The 19063-nt window shown below is 38.6% G+C and overlaps 1 protein-coding gene across 6 annotated transcripts in view; it reads right to left on the reverse strand.

The window, feature by feature from the left end:
• Positions 1-7537: 7537 nt before the first annotated feature.
• ZFC3H1 (zinc finger C3H1-type containing) overlaps positions 7538-19063 on the reverse strand; it is a 43318-nt gene continuing 31792 nt past the window's right edge. For 2 of the 6 annotated variants that reach the window (XM_055710545.1, XM_005431898.3), the window contains exons 25-35: positions 18321-18426; positions 18045-18243; positions 17478-17572; positions 16416-16526; positions 13678-13782; positions 13415-13580; positions 12598-12698; positions 11359-11460; positions 10730-10769; positions 8510-8572; positions 7538-8384 (exon numbers count right to left, since the gene is read on the reverse strand). In XM_055710545.1, coding sequence (XP_055566520.1) covers positions 8247-8384; positions 8510-8572; positions 10730-10769; positions 11359-11460; positions 12598-12698; positions 13415-13580; positions 13678-13782; positions 16416-16526; positions 17478-17572; positions 18045-18243; positions 18321-18426 — 1226 coding nt within the window. In that variant the 3' untranslated portion in view covers positions 7538-8246. Of the gene's footprint in view, positions 8385-8509; positions 8573-10729; positions 10770-11055; positions 12091-12597; positions 12699-13414; positions 13581-13677; positions 13783-16415; positions 16527-17477; positions 17573-17595; positions 17623-18044; positions 18244-18320; positions 18427-19063 lie in introns of those variants that run through there. The other 4 variants (XR_008732275.1, XR_008732276.1, XM_055710546.1 and 1 more) reach the window with 4 other exon arrangements.

Genomic DNA, 19063 nt, shown 5'->3' on the forward strand with positions numbered 1-19063 from the left:
AGTCAGTCAACATAAAACTGCAAAGGGAAACCGGTTTGCAATTGGTTTGACTAGCTGACCATCACTTGGGAACCCTGTCTTTGAAATTCATAGAAATATTACTAGTGGGGAGAAATGTCGTTATTAATCAGCTTGTGTTTCCATATTCATATGGAAGAAGTCTGCTCATAATCCTAAAGAGTCGATCAGATAACCAGTGTACCCTTTCCTTGGCTGAATTGTTCCATGACTTAAACCTGGGTGATCAGACTTATTTATTCACATAAACCAGAAACCTTCTTGCCCTGTAATCCTCAATGACGTTTCATGGGACGTGAACTCAAATTACCTTTGAGGTGGAAGGCGCTCAGTCAGGGTCTGACCAGCTCAAGGAGAGATGCAGGTTGATGAACAGGGACATGAACCCATCCCAAAGATCTAGAGATGGGCAAGTCAAGAATTCGGGTTTTTTTCTTCTATCAGAAAATTCAATTCAAGGATATCCTATTAAATACTCTACTTGATAAATATAATATTTTGATGATTTTCAAAATCTTGAGGTGGTCTTCTTTATGGACCAAAGGAAAACCAAAACTGGGCGATGTCCAAAATTGCTAGAAAAGAGTAAAAGAACTAACAGAGTGGTTCTGAGGAACAAAGAACCCAGCTTCTGCAAGGAAGAGACTTTTATTTTGTGATAATTTTCTTCCTTCATTGATCTACCTGCTTCCATGGGGCAGCTTTCTGTGACTGCTCCCTGCTGTGCATGTTTCCGATCGTTCCTCCTCACTAGAGGCCAGCCTCTGGCAGTTCTCTCTGGGTGAAGGACTCCTCCATTTTAATCATTGTGAGAGTATCTCAGAGGGGAAGATTTCTCTAGAGATTTGCAGCTTTCAGATTTTGAAGAGTACCACCATCACAGCAACTGCAGTGGCAATGAAGAGTTTGCCTATCTTGCCCTATCAGGACCATCAATTGCTTCCTCAAACATGTTACAAGTGAATTTTCCTTGATCAAGGACATTTTAAGTCATCCATACATCGCTATCCATACATTGCTAGGAGAAACATGCTCATGATCATTAACTCTACTAGGATAATTTCCCCTCTGTAATAGTTATCACGGTTTGCAATCTTAAAACAGCCAGCTCCAGAGTGCACCAAACCTGATCACTTCTGCTTGTCCCAGGAGATCACTTCTGCTTGTCTCAGGAAGGCTTCCTTTGGCACTGGCTACACACCTAGAGTCTGGGGTGAAGGGGGAACGTTCAATTTGTTACAGTTAGTAAGCAAAATATAAACGAGGCTATACTCTTTTTTTAAAAAAATAAAAGGATGCTAGGTAGTTCATCAGTTTTGTCAGATAAATGCAGATTATGCCATCAGCAAGAGGTGGCATGGAAATTCCAGAAGTTTTTGTCTGGCATGGATAGTCTTTCCAGCAGTAAGGGCTGAAGAACAGGCAAAAGTTTCACGCTGTTGTGGCATCTACTTACAGAGACTTGGCCACTATATTTATCAAATGCTAGAGTATTTATCAGCAAATTTATCTAGCAAATGCCAGAGTTATTATCAGCAGATGAACAACAGGCAGAATGAGGAAAAAAAGGCATCAAGGAAGACCTCTGCTATTTCTCATTGGATTTGCTTCGCATGTTTCTCACCGTGTAGCTGTTGTTCAGATCTTTAGGACTAGAAAATAAGAATTAATCCTTCAAAGGATTTTAATCCCAGGCCCTCAGGGTGATAATTATGGAGAATCTTCAAGGCTGCATAAGATTTTTCGTGACTTCACAGTCAAAGTCTGGAGGGGAAAAAAGGGAGGGGGGAAAAAAAAAAAAAAAAGAGGGAAAAAAAGGAAGATCTTCCCCCAAACCTTCTTCAAGCTAAAGAGTCCCAGCTCTTTCAGCCTTTCCTTATACGTGAGGTGCTCCAGTCCCTTAATTATCTTTGTGGCTCTCTCCAGTAGCTCCATACCTCTCCCGTGCTGGGGAGCAAGACCTGGACACATCACTCTAGGTGTGGCCTCATCAGCGCTGAGAAGGATCACCTCCCTCAGCCTGCTGGCAGTGCTCTTCCTGGTGGGAGTACAGGAGGCTGGTGGCTACACAGGAAGCATCGCTGGCTCATGTTCAACCTGGTCTCCACCAGGAGCCCCATGGCCTTTTCTACAAAGCTGCTTTCCAGTTTATACCGGTGCCTGGGGGTGTTTCTCCCCGGGTGCAGGGTGTTGCACCTCCCTTAGTTGAACTTCATGAGGTTCCTGTTGGCCCATTTCTCCAACTTGTCAAAATCTATCTGGATGGCAGCAGGACCCTCCGGCATATAAGTCACTCCTCACAATTTCGTGTCATCAGTGAACGTGCTGCAGGTACACCCTGCTCCATCCTCCAGATCGTTAACAAAGATGTTAAATACCAGTACTGACCCCAGGGCTACGCCACCGGCGGCTGACCAGCTAGACTTTGTACCACTGATCGCCACGCTCTGGACCCAGTTTTCAGCCTACCTCACTGTCTGCTCATCCAGTCCATACTTCAACCCCTGCAAGCCTAGCTTCCTTACTGACACCTAACCTGGTACGAGAGGGCAACATCACAGTGGCTGTTAAGTGGGTTGTCAGGTATGACAGAAATTGGTTATGAAATCTTTAATATTGAATACCAGTATTCACTCATGCTTGTAAGTAGAGCTGTATATCAGAACCTGAGCAGTAACACCTCTTGTACTCTCAACATTAATCAGTACTTCAAAAAAAAAAAGGCAGCAGGCTATTAACTGTCAGCACAGACGCACTGTAATTGTCAGCACAGATTAATTGGGTAAAGAGTCCTATTCTTTCTGTGAATACATGTTTAGTATCTTTGCAGTTTTCTATAACCCAACCAAGAAAAGCTGTCAATAAAATAATGACTTAAGCTAAAGCTTTGCTTTCCCTCCCTCCACTCAAGGCTTGTAATCTAGATAGAAAAGATAAAAAAACTTGTCCCTGTCTTCACAGTATGTCCTAGAAGCATGAAAAGGGCAAGATAAAGCAGCTTAAGGATCTACCATCAAAGCACAGAATGCAATTCATGTGGGAACAGCATTAACTCAGGGCTACGAGCAGAAATAAAAACCAGGTAGGTGCAATTATATGACCTATGACCTCAATTCAAAAGCCTGGATGCTGCTGCAAAACAACTTGCTACATGTGGAGGCCAACAGCTGGGAGTCAAAATGTCTCACTGACATCTGATGTGGGCTTAAGAACTTGAGCTTATGAGAGACAGAGACTTTTTACCAAGGCCTGTAGCGACAGGACAAGGGGCAACAGTTTTGACCTACAAGAGGGTAGAGGTTTAGCCTGGACATAAGGAAGAAATGGTTTATGATGAGGGTGGTGAGGCACTGGAACAAGTTGCCCAGAGAAGCTGCGGATGCCCCATTGTTGGAAGCGTTCAAGGTCTGGTTGGATGTGGCTTTGAACAACCTGATCTAGTGAAAGATGTCCCTGCCCACAGGAACATCTGTCCACTCAGCTAACTAGGGATTTGCCTCAGATGGAGCCCATCCCTTTTCTGCACCCCCAGATACCCATGCCAAATGTTCCAGACCCATAAAGCCATGGCAGAGTTATCCAGAACAACTGCATGCAACACCAACAGAGCCATCCACCTCTGGGCCTCCCAGTAGTAGCCCAGTGTTTCAGAACAGCACTAGTTGTACAAATGTGATGAAGATCATGTTTGTTGGTAGGTCTGCTCTCACGGCTGAAGGCTGCTTAGCTTTGAGACTCTGATCAGTTGAGACCTTGGAGAAAATTCCTTCTATTCCGAACCCCAGAGAAAAGTAAGGGCTCAGAAGCAGCCTCAAGCTGAGAGCAAAGCCAGTCATTCAGCGGGACCTCGAAAAAAGTGAAACAGAAAAGAGGCGGGGATAACGCACCTGACAATGCTGCACTCCAAGGAAAACAGAAGAGTGGAATTGAAGCTATGAATAACCTTAGAACATGCACTGCTGAAAAAATAAATGCTCCTTATGTTCTTTACAAGGAGGTAACTCACAGTGAGATCTTTCTTCCTGTTTTTTTTTCATTTGACTTACTCACTGTTCCTTTTCCTCTTTTCCCCTTACAAAAGTTTAAGAAACTTGCAGATGAACTGAAGACTCACGTAAGTAAAGGGAAAGGGACATCCCAGGGTTCTGCCTCACAAACCCAGCCACTAGGAACAGTTCAAGCCTTTTCTTCTTTTTACACTTTGGATACCAGGAGGCACAAGGACACCCAAGCACAAGCAGCATGACAGAAATGAAATTAACATAAATCAATGAAAACAAGTCATTTCTAGAAGCACACAGAAGAGGTTTGTACATCAGTGTAAAACCTCTTGTTTTGTCTAATTTACAGGTGGGCAAGTAGGCCCCCAGGCAGTGACCTCTGATTGTAAGAGCATCAGCTGCCCATCACCTTTCAGGAGAACACCAAGACTTACCAGAGGCGGCTGGCAACAGCTAGAGCCAGTAGCAAGCTGGCCAGTACGTCAGGTTTCTTAACACGACTACGGTGCTCTTCCGAAAAGCTTTCACAAGCTCAGCAGCAGAACGAGAGGTGCCCAGCTGACACCTATAGCTAGCAGGCCGATTGCGTGCGGTTCAGTTTATACAGCCCTTGTCCAATTGAAGCAGCCTTCTCCATTTCAGTCTTCACGTCCTCACCTTCCTGTATACTTACGCTGCAACTCTATAGTTTGCCAGCCTCTTCTACCTCTCTTAAAGGGTTTACACCTCTACTACCATTGAGATCAGGTAAACCTGCTCGCTCATTTTAGGTAATATCCCTGTGACACTGAAAATTCTTGCATCTTTTTAATGCTTTACACAGAAACACAAAACACACAAGTTTTCAAATCTTTCACCTGAAACAGGGCCTGTAGAATATGAAAGGGAATCCACATCTGTTTTTAAAGAGTTGCTAACTCCCAATAAATATTGCTATATAAAATACAATTAACCAACGGGCCTAGAACAAATAGGCTCATCCTTGAACTCAGCAAAAAGAGGACATCTTGCAGAAAAATACTACTTCTTAACCCAAAACTTAAAAAAAGTTAGGAAAAGACAAGTCTCAGTAATCTCAGAAAGGTTAAAACTACCTTCTCACCTAAGCAATTCTTTAGAACTTTTCTGCTTACTTCCCTTTATTGCTTCCCTCTGAACTTACTTTCCAACATGCCTTCGCATTGTAGTTGTGGAGAGCAAGTCTATAACAAAACTAGGTTAAAACAGAACTTTTGTGAAAAGTAAACAGCATGCCATCCCATAAAATCAATCATTGTCTTGATGAGCACAAAAATTACTAAAACTGATTACCTTCATGTAGATCTTCACTGAATATACTAATCCATACATAATTCCCATGTATTTTTCTTCCTAATAAATGCAGCTCAATCTTTTTGTTCACATTGCTGTGTCTTTGCAATAACCAGGAAGTGAAAATACTGTAGCAATACTAGTTTGGTGCAGTACTATTAAAGACCTAGACTTCTGTTTCCAGAAAGGCTTAAAGGCCAAATAATCAGGTCACTATTCATGAAGCAGTCCTTCTGAGCATAGAACAAGTAGCAACATAGTTTGGTATTAAAAATTAACGTGCTTTCCTCCTAAAGTTATTTTTCTCTTAAGCAGCTAGTGTTTTGCTTGATTGGAGCTATCCTTTATTCCCAGTTATTCACCACTATTGCCCATCATCTGAATTTATTTAGCGATCAGGTGAGATTACTAATTTAGAAGACTAATAGCTTGATTTAATACTTTTGGTTAAATTTCATTCCTCCTGGTGATGAATTAATGCAGTTTTGCAAATGACAAAGAAACCCCCTTGTTAGTTTCATAAACAGAATGCTCTCTTTGCAGCTACCAGAATAGCAGAGCACAGAAAGGATTCAATGGTAACTGCAGCCCTGTGGAAGCACTAAATCCTTCCTGGCAGTTCTACATCACACAGCAGTGTATTTTTTGTTTCTTGCTTTGTGAAAAGTGCTTCTGCTGCTCTGAAGACTATACAGCTTCCTCATACTTCTTCAATCCAGCTCCTGAATGAACAATTCCCGTTACAATTAGCCACTTCAGCATACCATCACGCCAAGCAAAATTGGGTGAAAACGCCACATATAAACCAGGAGTATTTTAATTAAAACAATATGGATTAAGGTCAACAGAGGACAGATTATTGTGGGGTTTTGGTTCCCCCTCCCCTTATCTCCCAAGTGTGTAAGAAGTCATTAATGCAGAGTACACACGATTAATCCTTGACAAAAATGTAAAGCTTAAGGTCTCCTTAGAACAAGACACACTGCCTTTTGTTATAAAGTCACTGTACAGCAAGGCAAGAAAGATAGCAAAGTAACAGTCCGAAGTGTAAGACAAGCCTAAGCTAGGGAATGTGTAAGAGCACGGAGTGCTGTAACCCTCGACAGCATTAAGCTTGTCTAATTTTTAACAGTACAATAGGTAAAATGGTACCCCACTAAAACACTGCAGGTGTCCAGGTGTTGCTGCAGAGAAATATCAACTGTTTATCAGGAAAGTTTTAAAGACAAGTTTTGAAAAAATATTTGGGCAAATGTGTAAGCCAGTATTTACCATACTTGAGGTTTTTAATTAAAAAAATTAAATACTGCACTTTTATCACCACCTTTTTCAGTGAGCTGTACCACATAAGAAGTTTGAAGAAATGAGGATACCACTCCATTACAACAAAGAAAAGTCAGCTTTTCTGATACTGGTTTTGTAGCCTGTAGGAAAAGTTGCCCATTTAAGTGGGTATTTGAAGTTTTATATTTAAGCATGAATTATAAAGTAACAGTTGTCTGCTAAAAGGGCTTAATGTGTAGAATCACCTTCCATTCCCCTAGACGAAACCCCGTATTTCCCACTTTCCTTTAACAACAGTTCTGTCACGTGTAACTTCAGCTAACGTAAGGGTTTTGAAACTTAATTCAAACTGTATGTCACAAGCCACCTTGCCTCATTCTCCAACATAAAGACCACTCCTTCCCTGTCTTTGTAGCATCTTCATAAATCTACACAAAAGGTACTACAACCATCTTTTTATATGATTTCGCACAGGTAGAAAAAGAAGGTGGAAAACCAACCTCATGTGAGCCACCCCATCACTGGTTCAGCAGGCTGGCAGTATCTCTCTGCAATATACACACAGGGACTTTGGGAAGCGGGCCTCATTTCATTAAAGGTGAAAAGGCCAAAATGTAAAATGTCCTATCCATCATGGAAGTGGTATTAATAACAGGAATAGCAGTTACATAACAAACATCGGTGTCCATGATGCAAGGGGAGGAAGAAACCCATTAAGATGCAGTCATTGTTACTCTGCATCCACAACAGGCAGCCCAACCACATTCACCTACCTTTTGGTCAAAATAACAAAACACAACAGATTTTAATTTTATTTTTTTAAAAAATAAAAATAAAAAGGTCAGCTTGTATTGAAAATATCTCTGTAAAAAACACCTGTAATACTGTAAGTTAGTACCAATACAAAACAGATCAATCTTAAATTTCTTTAAACTGTTAAACTTTATTATAAATTAAAATTTCTTTACAAAAAATTGCACATAATTGACCACTCTTAGGTTCTGATGCACTGGCATTTGCAATAGTTTCTTTAATCTTCAAGTTTAATAGTCTCTGCCGTGAGTCCAATGCAGAAAAGGGCAGTAAGCAACCCTCTTAGAGCCTTCAAGTGCAAGAAGCATACTTGTGGCCACGGCAGTTACACTTTCCTTAAGAGCGGCTGCTTTTGTTTTAAATCCTGTAATGAAAAAGTCTCAAAAAAGGTTTAAAAAAGGAAAACCCCAAAATGGACTACTTGCTTTTTACTGTAAACACGGCCCAGTAAATTAATCCCAAACACAGATCTCTCAGGCATCAGCGAGAGTGTCAAGTGAATCAGGAACAGCAAAATAAAGAAAACAGAAAATAAAAAGAAAACATAAAAAAATAATGTCTGTCATTTTGATTAACTATACTTACGTAGATGACGTTATGAGAATCTGGCAGGGCCCAGAAGCAAGGCCAGACAGGGAGTTCATTTTTCCAGAGGAGGGTCACGTTAATTGTTTCCAGGTTCAAGGAAAGCAGACTGGAGACTCGATATGCTCAGCAATACTCATCTGCCTTACACAGATCTTAGGCATGGATCAGCCTGAAGAATCATTCAACTGATTTTGGCATTTAATAGGACTTATGGCTGACCGTACCCAGCGTTCAGTGATTCTTGCTTTCTGTTCTGTAAGTGTTTAAATTTAAAAGCTCATCTAGGCTGACTCCAACCTCTTGGCACTTGGAAACTAGTTTTCTCAGGTTATCAGTTTTACCTCCTCCTGATGCTTCAAACAAGAGTTGCTGTAAGAGATGGGGAAGCAGACATAAGATTTAGCCAAAGCTTGGGCATCACCACATCTATGGATATGGGATATGCAGAAAATTTATATGAAACCTCAAACTAAATCATAAGGAGAAAACATTACATCTTTCCACAGTGTTGCACATAGAGGTAACTTCTGAAGGGCTCTCTGATATAAATGATGGACCTGTAAAATAAACACAAGTATTAAAAGTCAGCACAATTTCATGCACTCAAAATGAGTATTTTGAAGCACAGTAATGTCTTGCGATAGTTTTTAAAAATCTTTTTTTAAAAAAAGTTTAAGAGTCAAGCATTAAATCGCTACTAAAAGCAAAGGCAAGTTTATATCTGACCTTAATTCTGACCCTTGCATGCACACGATTAACTACACGAGGACATTCTATTTTTCTTCACAAGATTCTTGCCTCATTCATTGCACAGGATGGAACACACTCAGGGAATGAAGCAGCTTATTGAATATTTTCCTTTCACCACTCATTATGTAGTCTCAAGGTCTTGCTTATTGCTTACCATCCCAACCCTGCAATGAAAGTAACTGTTTCATAGGCTTTTCTCCTTCAGCATCTATCTATCTGTGCTTTAACAATCATTATGAATCTTTGCAACTTCATAAAAAGAAAAAAATTGTTTTACTACTTTATGGTTGGAAACAGGACAAAAATGTTGGATGCAAGACTCTAGTCTCCTTCAACTACTGGTATCTAAAGTACCAACTTTAATCAAAAAGTCATTAGGGGAGCTATTTGTTGGCATTTTAAATACTCATACCCATTTTTACATTATTTTAGCAAACCTTTACATGACCTCTGCAAGGAAAAATGATGGGTTCTCCGGGAACAGGAAATCCAGAATCTGAATCACAAGTAAGTTTTTAAACAATAGCCTATTTGTTTACTAGAAAATCCAGTTATCTGATGCAGTCACTGATTTGTGTAAACAGCTGTAAGTGCTCACTACATCCCAAACTAAATGGCCACAAAAAACCTCAACTGCACTGTGTGTGCCTACTTCAGTGATTTTATTCCACACTGTATAGTTAGTCAAGTGGCTGCAGAAGAAACTCACAAGATTTCTTCTGGGTGTAATCCAGCTACAATGTACTACAAATGCCTTCATTTTAATTGTTCACTTTAAGGACCCTGTTTCTGATTCATTTGAAATATGTTTTCTAACTTTCTAACCAAACAAAGCAGGGATCTTAAGTCATCAGCCTCGCTATAGGCAGCGCCTTAAAACGTAGTCCATCTAATACAATGACTGAAGCAGGGATCTGCGACTAATTACAGATTACACCAAACCATCAACACAGAGACAGAATTAAGGTTGAATAGGCAACCATGCCTTTGATATCTCCTGACTTTGAACTATTTGATCTTACAAACCAAATAACTGTCTGCTTAGGGGATGTTCTTTTTAAACATTCTAGGAGACAGTAAAAAAAGGACAGAAAAGATTTCATACGTCAGTCTAACAATAGCCATGCTATTAACTATGGCTCATTTAAACCTTTAATACTGTTTCAAAAAAAAAAAAAAAAAAAAGACTACTGACAGAAGAGAAGGATGCTGAGAATCAGCCACTATGGGAATGACACAAAACAAGACACAGCAAAGTAGCAGCTCAGAAACACCACAAGCAGTGGTGAGTCACAAACCCAGGGCCTTGTAAGCCCCCCAATACACCATCTTTCCAAAGGCAGAAGGATATTTTGAAGGTGACAGCAACAATACCAGGAAGATCCATTCTGTTTGAACTGAAAAGTGACTCAGTTGCTGTGCCATAAACCTCTTGTATTTGTATATAGAGCGATAAAAATATTTCACTCCCCAAAGTACCAAGGAACAAGCCTGCTATTTTTGGGGGAGAAAAAGAACTGATGTCTTTGCTGAGGTTAAGAACTACTCAAACTCTCTACATACACTGGCTTGACAGACCCACCCTTCCAACTAGTTGTAAAAACAGTCATTAGCATCTTCCAGCACAACAATGCTTCCTTCACTCTACTGTATTTTGAAGTGCTAGCTATCTCCTCCAGGTAAGAAGAGAAATAAAGCGGAAGAAGAATACAGCCCCCCCCCCAGTAAGGGAAAGATACACACAAACAGTGCACACAGTTACTCGCAATATAATCCATTCTACCTTGATTGTCAAAAGACATTTCTTACACTTGAGGCAAACGCTTCAGTGTTTATACATAGAGTATTACAACTGTCTAGAAACGCTGGGTTTAAGAGACAACCACTGCTTCAGATAAAGCCAAGGTATGAAAAGTTCTACAAAATCTTATAATTACTCATTTTAGTAAGCTGTATTGACTTACTTCTCTTTGTCCCATTAGAAAGCATTCGGCAGCAATGGCTCTGAGGAAAAGAAATATATAAAAATATTTATTCTTGAATTATTTTAAATGCCATTACTGGCAGAACACTGACTGTGGAATGGAATTACAAATTCCTTAAGAAACTTGACTAACTTCCAATGATGTTAATCTACAGTGAAAAGATAAAAATAGCCATTTTTTAAAGACAACCTTACATGAGCAAGACATTTCAGTGGTTCCCCATTATGAACAAACACTGAAGAAAAAGATCAGTTCAGCATCACTGGATAATGAAGATTACTGCTATTGTGATATATAAAGGGGGGGGTAGAGAGGGGAGACAGAAGTCAATAGTTGAATTAAAAAGGCAACTTGTAAATACATCATTCATATTTATCTGCATAATATCCATTCACGTAAGTTTCCCCAAGAGGGAATTTAATTTCTCATTTTAAAGAAGTGACAGTCCCTCTGTCTGTTCTAACAGTTACTGTTTAAATAATAAGCTAATGAAAGAGAGACTTCCAGTACAAGCCCAATTGGAAGGACGTTTCAGATTTACCTTTGTGATGTAAACCTTATAAACAAAAGCAATATCTATGAAAACAGATGTATGACTGTTGCATTACATTTTCCAGATGGCCAGGCATGTTGGGATATTATATGTAAACATCTTGGCTTGCAGTTTCAGAATTTGAACATTGCTCTCCTCCCAGTATCGCAGAAGCAGTCTGTAAAAGGCATTCATGAGAAAGGAACACTGCTCTAATCACTGGGAACAGAAAAGCAATCCAAAGATACAAACACATTACGCAAAGTGTATTATACCTAATCTGAGCCAAGAGTTCCAAGTAGGAAAAAAACCAAGCCACCATATACAGTATTAACTGAACACACACTCAGAACAAAACAAAAAAGATACTTTCAAAGAATAATGAAGAAGCGTGAAATTAGAGGAAATATCATCTTGACACAAGATCCATTTTCAGCATGCACAAGGTAACTGCATATTTGAAAGGAGGCTAACTAGTTTTATAGGCATGTGGCTAGAAGATACTGTTCAGTCAGTTCTGCTCACCCATTTCATGTAGTATCAACACTGTCTAAGGGAGCTGCAAGTTCCATCTAGACAGAATCGCAACTTGGTTTAAAATGCAGCCATTCAACTTCATGTACCAAAGGCAGGTGTGTCATACTCTCCCCATGCCCCCAACCACACACACTTATTTCAAGTCTTGCTTGGAATTCTTTGGGGTCACTGTTGATGATCAGCAGTAAGTGTTTGGGGACTTTTCAAAAGTATTCAATCAAATGTTCGTGAGTTCACTGCAGCTGAATACGGTAAAACATGGACTCTAATCCTGGAAGAGTACATTTGGACATACCATTCAAGTAAGAATCAATGCGAAGCTTACGTTAACTCTTTGTTTCCTGTACGATTTTTTTCAAAATAAAGAAAGGTTTCTCTCTGCTAAATAAATCTCAAGTTAAGACAAGGTAGCACTGGTGCATCCGTTTTCATTTGTTCTATGCTGGAACTATAGTTTTAATACATCATGGAGTAGCAACAAGATTTTAATATATATATGACATTTCTCTGCACACTTGAAATTCTGACCATCTGTACTCATCATGTAAAATGCTGTTAATTCCTGTGTAACTATAACCTTTCTGTAGATAGAACAGAACCCTGTCAAACAGAAGACAGACTGAGATGGTGTCAGAAGGCACAATGTGCCTCAAGCAACATGCAGCAATAGAGGAAGTTTTACTTTTATAGTAGAAAGCAAAGCATGCATGTCTTGCATAAAAAACCCAGTAGTTATGTTAAACAGCTGTTTGTCTTTATTACAAGTATTTTCACATACCTCAGGGCAAGTCCAGGATTAGCAGGCATGGTAGAACAAAACCGTTCCAAGGTTTTGGAATGTTGAGATTTTGGAATGCAGCTCAAATAAAAGAGAATTACCTGCAGAATTTGAATTACAAACATTAATCTACTTCATCACTGTCTGATTTTGCTAAGAATAATGGAATGACAAACCATAAACATTATGACTAAGTTACTACCTACAAACCTTATCGCTCAAGAGTACAGAAATCACTTTGTGTAATAAAAAGTTAGTGTCAAGTTGCTAACACCACATATTTTAGTCCTTCTAGCCTGCTTTTAGTGAGAGAAATGCACTGGATGTTAGCAAATTGGGACCCAGGATTTCTAAAAATTTTATTCTGTCTGTACAAGTGCTCAACTAGGTTTTACTTCTACTTTATTTCTTCTGTTTCTCAACCACTGTAATCTCTATGATCAAAACTGACAGCTTAAAAACTGTTCTCCATCTGCCAGCGTTATAGCTCTGCAGACCCATCTTGCTCGACCACCTCTTCCCTCCCTTACACATTTTCTCTTTCCATTAACAGCCGTTTCATTAACGGCTGTAGTCACAGTATTAAAATATACCATAATAAAGTTTCTTTGCCTTACACACCCTTTATTCAAAAGGTCACTGCTAGATACTCTTCTGCTCAGAACACCATTCTTCTCATACTTTTTTCTTTTTCTAATAATTCCTGTCTCTCAGTGTTCATATACTACTAGTGCTGTATTTGAACAGGTAAGTTATACAGGTAGCTGCTAAAAGGTCATCAGTCTAATTAAAAACTGTCCACAGACACATTTTTTACCTTATTATGAAACTCGTAATTGGTCCAATAATCAGCAGTACTAAAAGGAATTGGGTATCGTGTGGGGACTGTAACCAGACATCTGTTCACTAGGTCAGTGAAAAGCTTGAATTCTTGAGCTTTGTTGTTGGATCCAACAACTTTGCTATTGATAAAAACAAGGTAACTGGAAGGGAAAAAAAAAAAAAAAGAAAAAAGATGGTTCTGGTAGCCTTCACTTAATAGTTTTGAAATTAATTTACCTTCCTCCCTTAAGAACTTACTCCAGCCAGATGTTCTGAACAGTCTCCTGCTGCATTACTGCCCCCAGAGCTGCTTCATAAGCATCCAGTGCTTCACCAACACTTGCGTGAAGAGACTGGCACAAACTGTTAATATTAAAAGTTGAAAATGGTTATGTCAAAAACAACGGATGTTCTTACATATTAAGAGTAAGAAACAATGAAGAACTTCCCCATTCTGAGATGCAAGAAAAAACAGTGTTTTCAGTTTAGCAGTATTATGGACTGATTTACCCATTTTAAGAAGTTGACTGATAAGTCTCAACTGCAGATAGTAAGGAGTAACACAGAAACCATTAATTTAAAATGCAGCTCAACTTAAATGGAAATTAAATATTATGAATTGTCCTCTAATCGTGTAGAGTACCCTTTTATTTATTAAGCCTTCTAATAGAGATGGCTCTGACTGCTACAGAACGGAGACAACTCCTGAGTGAGTTTGGAAAGCTCCGGAACAATAAATTTCAAAGCTGGATTAAAACCACTTGAGAAATGGTATCAGAAACTGTTGCAATAAAATAAGTGTTTTGGAACAAATACGACTGGAGATCTGGGGTAGAACTATGCTAATCATGGCAGGGAAAAAGCCCTGACAAGAACAGTTAAAAAAAACCTACAACCTTAATTTTGTTCCACATTTCCTCAAAGAAACATACAGTCAGACCAACATATAGGACCTCAAAGAGAGAGGCAGACACATTGTTTGACCAAGATTCAGCGAATAATCCCTATTTCAAAATGTAAAGTAACAGTGAAAAAAAAAAAAAAGGTAAGACTTTCAGTAAGTCACAGAGAAAAACACACCTCACGAAGAGGAAGAATACATGAATATAAAATAAGATAGGCCTGATGTAGCTAACTTGCCACAGAACCCTCCATGACTATGGTCACATAATCAGACTGCCTGATTCTACTCCCACTTTGCCCAGGAACACAAGCTGTATCACCCATTTGCTACTCTTTCTAGAACAGTGTGTGCGTATGTGTATGCAAACATGTATGAAGAGACATACAGCAATCTTTTCAAGTAAAAAATCACTCCTTGAGCTTTGAGGCTTTGCTGATTTCGTTCTATCTTCACTTGGTAAAACTGAACTTGTCTTTTGCCCTCTGTAGCTGAAAAAATGAAAGACAGATACATAGGCCCAAATACACAGGCACTCATTGTACCAAAACTCAACCACAAAAGACACTCGATTATTAGCTCTGAAAGTAATTTAGGTACTTACTTCAAAAGCACTAATTTTCCTTCGAAGCACATACTAAAATACAAGAGCATCTGAGCGTAAGTAAGTTAAGGTCCCCAAGTGACTAAGCTTAAGTTAAGGTCCCCAAGTGACTAAGCTTAAGTTAAGGTCCCCAAGTGACTAAGCTTAAGTTAAGGTCCCCAAGTGACTAAGCTTAAGTTAAGGTCCCCAAGTGACTAAGCTTAAGTTAAGGTCCCCAAGTGACTAAGCTTAAGTTAAGGTCCCCAAGTGACTAAGCTTAAGTTAAGGTCCCCAAGTGACTAAGCTTAAGTTAAGGTCCCCAAGTGACTAAGCTTAAGTTAAGGTCCCCAAGTGACTAAGCTTAAGTTAAGGTCCCCAAGTGACTAAGCTTAAGTTAAGGTCCCCAAGTGACTAAGCTTAAGTTAAGGTCCCCAAGTGACTAAGCTGTGACCTCAAGTGTCTTTCTAACAATGTTTCTACTGTGCAACTACCAAACCTAAAATTGAACTTGTGAAAAAATATTTTCTATAAAAAAAATAATTTAAATTGGTATTAATGGACAACATAAAAAGAATACATTAAGATAGCTTAATCTAAACCTTATATAAGAATTCTTGAAAACCACACATTTTACCTGTTTGTAAGTTGTCCACCAATTAAAAACTATAAGCAACAGTGTTGAAGGAGTTCTGAGGAATCCTCACTCAGTATCTGTAGTATTATCATCTTTGCCCTTTTACTGATCTGAAAAGCCAAATAGCTACTTGTGAAGATGGACAAACCCAGACCTCAGTGTCAAACTTAAGCAGCTTAAGTCAACATCTCAGCAACCACAGTTATACTAGTGGAAGTTACCAATGGCCAATACTTCGGTGCCTGCCAATCCTGGATACTGCTGCTATCAAAAGGAATGGTGGGAGAAACAGGGGGAAAAAACCCAACAAAAAACCTGCATATAACTGACAAAGATCTGTCACCTTTGCAGTCCCTTGCAAAGGAAAAGGTCACTTTGCTGTATTTGCTACAGTGGCTAGTTCCAACTTTTATAGTCTGTTAATAGTAGCTCCAAAAACAGCTGAAAGAGTAGGTCAGCAAAGGTGGGGAGACGAGGGCTAAACTAAGTTAAACATAGCGGGGGAAACTGTTGTAAAATAAAAGGGGAACAACTGAAAGCTAGGAGAAAAAAAGAACACTACTAGCAGTAGCAACCTAAAACAAAAGTAAAACAACAAAGAAAATTTCATGAGATGAACACACCTATTACTGTTTCCATAGGGCAGAAATTCTGAAAGATTTCTCAAGTGGAAAATTTAAGTTTGTGTGCAATTCACAGTTCCATAAAATTGTCTCTGTCGTGCAGCAGGCAGGTAGGTTCTCTAAGGAATGGCAGATCATTTACTGAGAGAACCCAAAGCGATATACCCTTAAGCAAGTAACAAATGTTCTGCTTTTGAAAATGCAATTTACTGAGACCCAATAGCTGTTTCTCAGAAATACTTCATAAAGTCTCACCAGTAGATCTGCCACAGAAATGGGATTTGCTGGTTTACAACATCATCTGTAAGATGTTCTTTATAGAGAGGTGATGTAAATTCAATTGGCATTGGAAAATTCAAGAGATATCTACAAGAGAAAGAAGTAGTAGTAAACGGGAATATCCCTCTACATGGAAGAGTCCTGTGCAGAAGTAACATTTAGTTCTGAAGTCCAGGTCATGGGACATGAAAAAAACATGCACTTTTCCTAGATTTTCATTTAACTCCATCCAGATACAATTTATATAAAAAGCATTATACTGAAATATAAAAATAGTTGAATACAGAAAGCATGTAGTTCCTCATTATGTACAAAGTTAAATGTTGCTTTATATCTCAGACTTCCCCAACCCCACATAAAATAAATCAAGTACAATCACCTATATACAATCAGCTAAGCTGCACTCTCAGTACTAAGTTTAATGTAAACGAGTGTTAAGCACAAATAAAATCTAACACCTAACTTGGAAATAAAAACATTTCAAACATCTGCATAAGCTTTATCAAAGTAGGTGTTCCTTTGAAGGCCTTCAGAGGCATCTGTTTTGACTATAGGGAAGCTGCATATTTCAAAACTTCAGTAAGTCTCTCAATTAGGTGCTAAAATTCAAGCAGAAAATCAGCTGGCTAATTACAAACCTGTGCCTTTTCAGCAGTAATAATAATCTGCTGATTAACAGCATGCTCAAACCCTGGATTGAGCTCTTTTTAGGGATGCAATTTTAGGCTCACAGCTTTGGAAGACAAAACAAAACAACACAACACAACTTTGGCACACACAATTGATTTTCATTGCCCAAATCCAGACTTCAAACCTGCTGGCTGTTTCATCTTCAGATCCTTCTGGTTTTACAATTCAGTGTATATACACAAACAACAAGTACAAATATTATAAACTACCAAATCATAATTCACTGAAGTTTTAGAAAAACATGCCAAGCTAAAACCAGATGAGTTTAAAAGTTTTTGACTGTCTTTTTTTCCAAAAAAAATGCCAGTATTATCAAAATTTAAATAGAAAAAAATATTCTAGGTGTACCTTAAGAGATCCATGGGACCATGCTGTTGGCATGTATTCTCAAAGAAAGCTCCCACAAAATCTTGCAACAGTGGAAGAATACTGCTTGACCTTTCCTGTTTTGGGGTTTTATTTTTTAAAAATAAAATAAAAATTAAACATTAACCTGAAAATGACAAGAACAATTTAAGCACAATAAGTAACAAGTGGTGTGTCTATCTCTGCAGTGCTCCATTGCCTTCATTCTTGAAAGAATGAAGATTAACTGGGTCAGTCAGCAGGTAGCAGAAAAAAAGCTGTAAACATATTAAGCATTTACTGTTAAAGTCTATTATTCTTGCTTAAGGATATTAACACTGGATTAAAACAATCTGTCCTATATATTTATGATTTTATCTAATTCCAGTTATCTTTAGTCATGTCACTAATCTTGCCAATTGTACTTTTCCCATCTATTTAAAGAGTAGTAGATATTACAAAAAATATCAAAAAGATTAATCGATTTGATAAGTGTTTGAAACAACACACAAACTCCAAACTTCATAAAGCCAATAGACCAACAAAGTGAGTTTTGGAGTGGAGTATTACCTGTGAAACAAGGAATTTACAGAACTGATAAAAAATTTCTGCATTCTGAGGATTCTTCTCAAAAGCTCCAATCCACACTTTGTAGGCATTGTCACTCTGCTCCATCTGCAAATACAAGGTGGCCAAACTCTCCAAGAGCTGACAGTTGTTAGGGCAGAGCTCCAATAAAGATCTACAAAGTTCTGTAGCAGACTCCCACCTTAAAGAAAAGTAAAGGTAAGTTTTCAAGACAGCAGAGTTGAGTAGTCAAATTAAAAATGTCTTGAAACAACTTACCTTTCAAGAAGTTTCAGCAAAGCTATCATGTTTCTGTAGAGAGGAAAGCAGATAGCTATTCTTTTGTCAGCCTCAAGGCTTTCATCAGTACATGTTTTGACTGCATCTTTAAAACAAAAGTATAAAATCAATACCTTTATACCTGAAGCAATGTCAAAGTTATTTATAAGACTTAACATAATAAAAAAGTCTCATTTAAAATAATGAAAATACTTAAGTGTGGAAAGGTATTTAAGAGTGCTGCTTTTGCAAATTATTAAAAAAAGGAAGCTGATAATCTTTGGAAAAGCTTTCTTAACACTTATCACCAAAGTGCAAAGACCAAAGTCTTCCACAAGTTTCATCCTTTGTTCATTTAAAAAACAGAAAACATCCTGCCAACAAAATGTTAAAGCCATATTACAAATAGCAGCGTATCACTATATTTAAAACTATATTCCAGGATTTCCAGCATAGCTGCTGAAAGTTATTAAGGCAAAAGCTAGTATAGGATATTGTATTTCTTCTCAGCATAATAAAAAGCTACCCAACAATGAACACCCCATTATCATGGCTAGAGACCTTCACTCCCACAGCTGGGCTACTCAGTCTATCCTTGAGTATTTCCACACTGCATTACCACTTGCAGCATAGATACAGCCTCAGTGGCAATTCAATATTACTGCTGGCTAACACACCAAGTACTGACGTTTATACATTGCTATTATGAAGTCCACCTCTGGCAGCACCACAAGTCAAGAATT

Source organism: Falco cherrug, chromosome 5, assembly GCF_023634085.1.
Source record: "Falco cherrug isolate bFalChe1 chromosome 5, bFalChe1.pri, whole genome shotgun sequence".
Taxonomy (NCBI): domain Eukaryota; kingdom Metazoa; phylum Chordata; class Aves; order Falconiformes; family Falconidae; genus Falco; species Falco cherrug.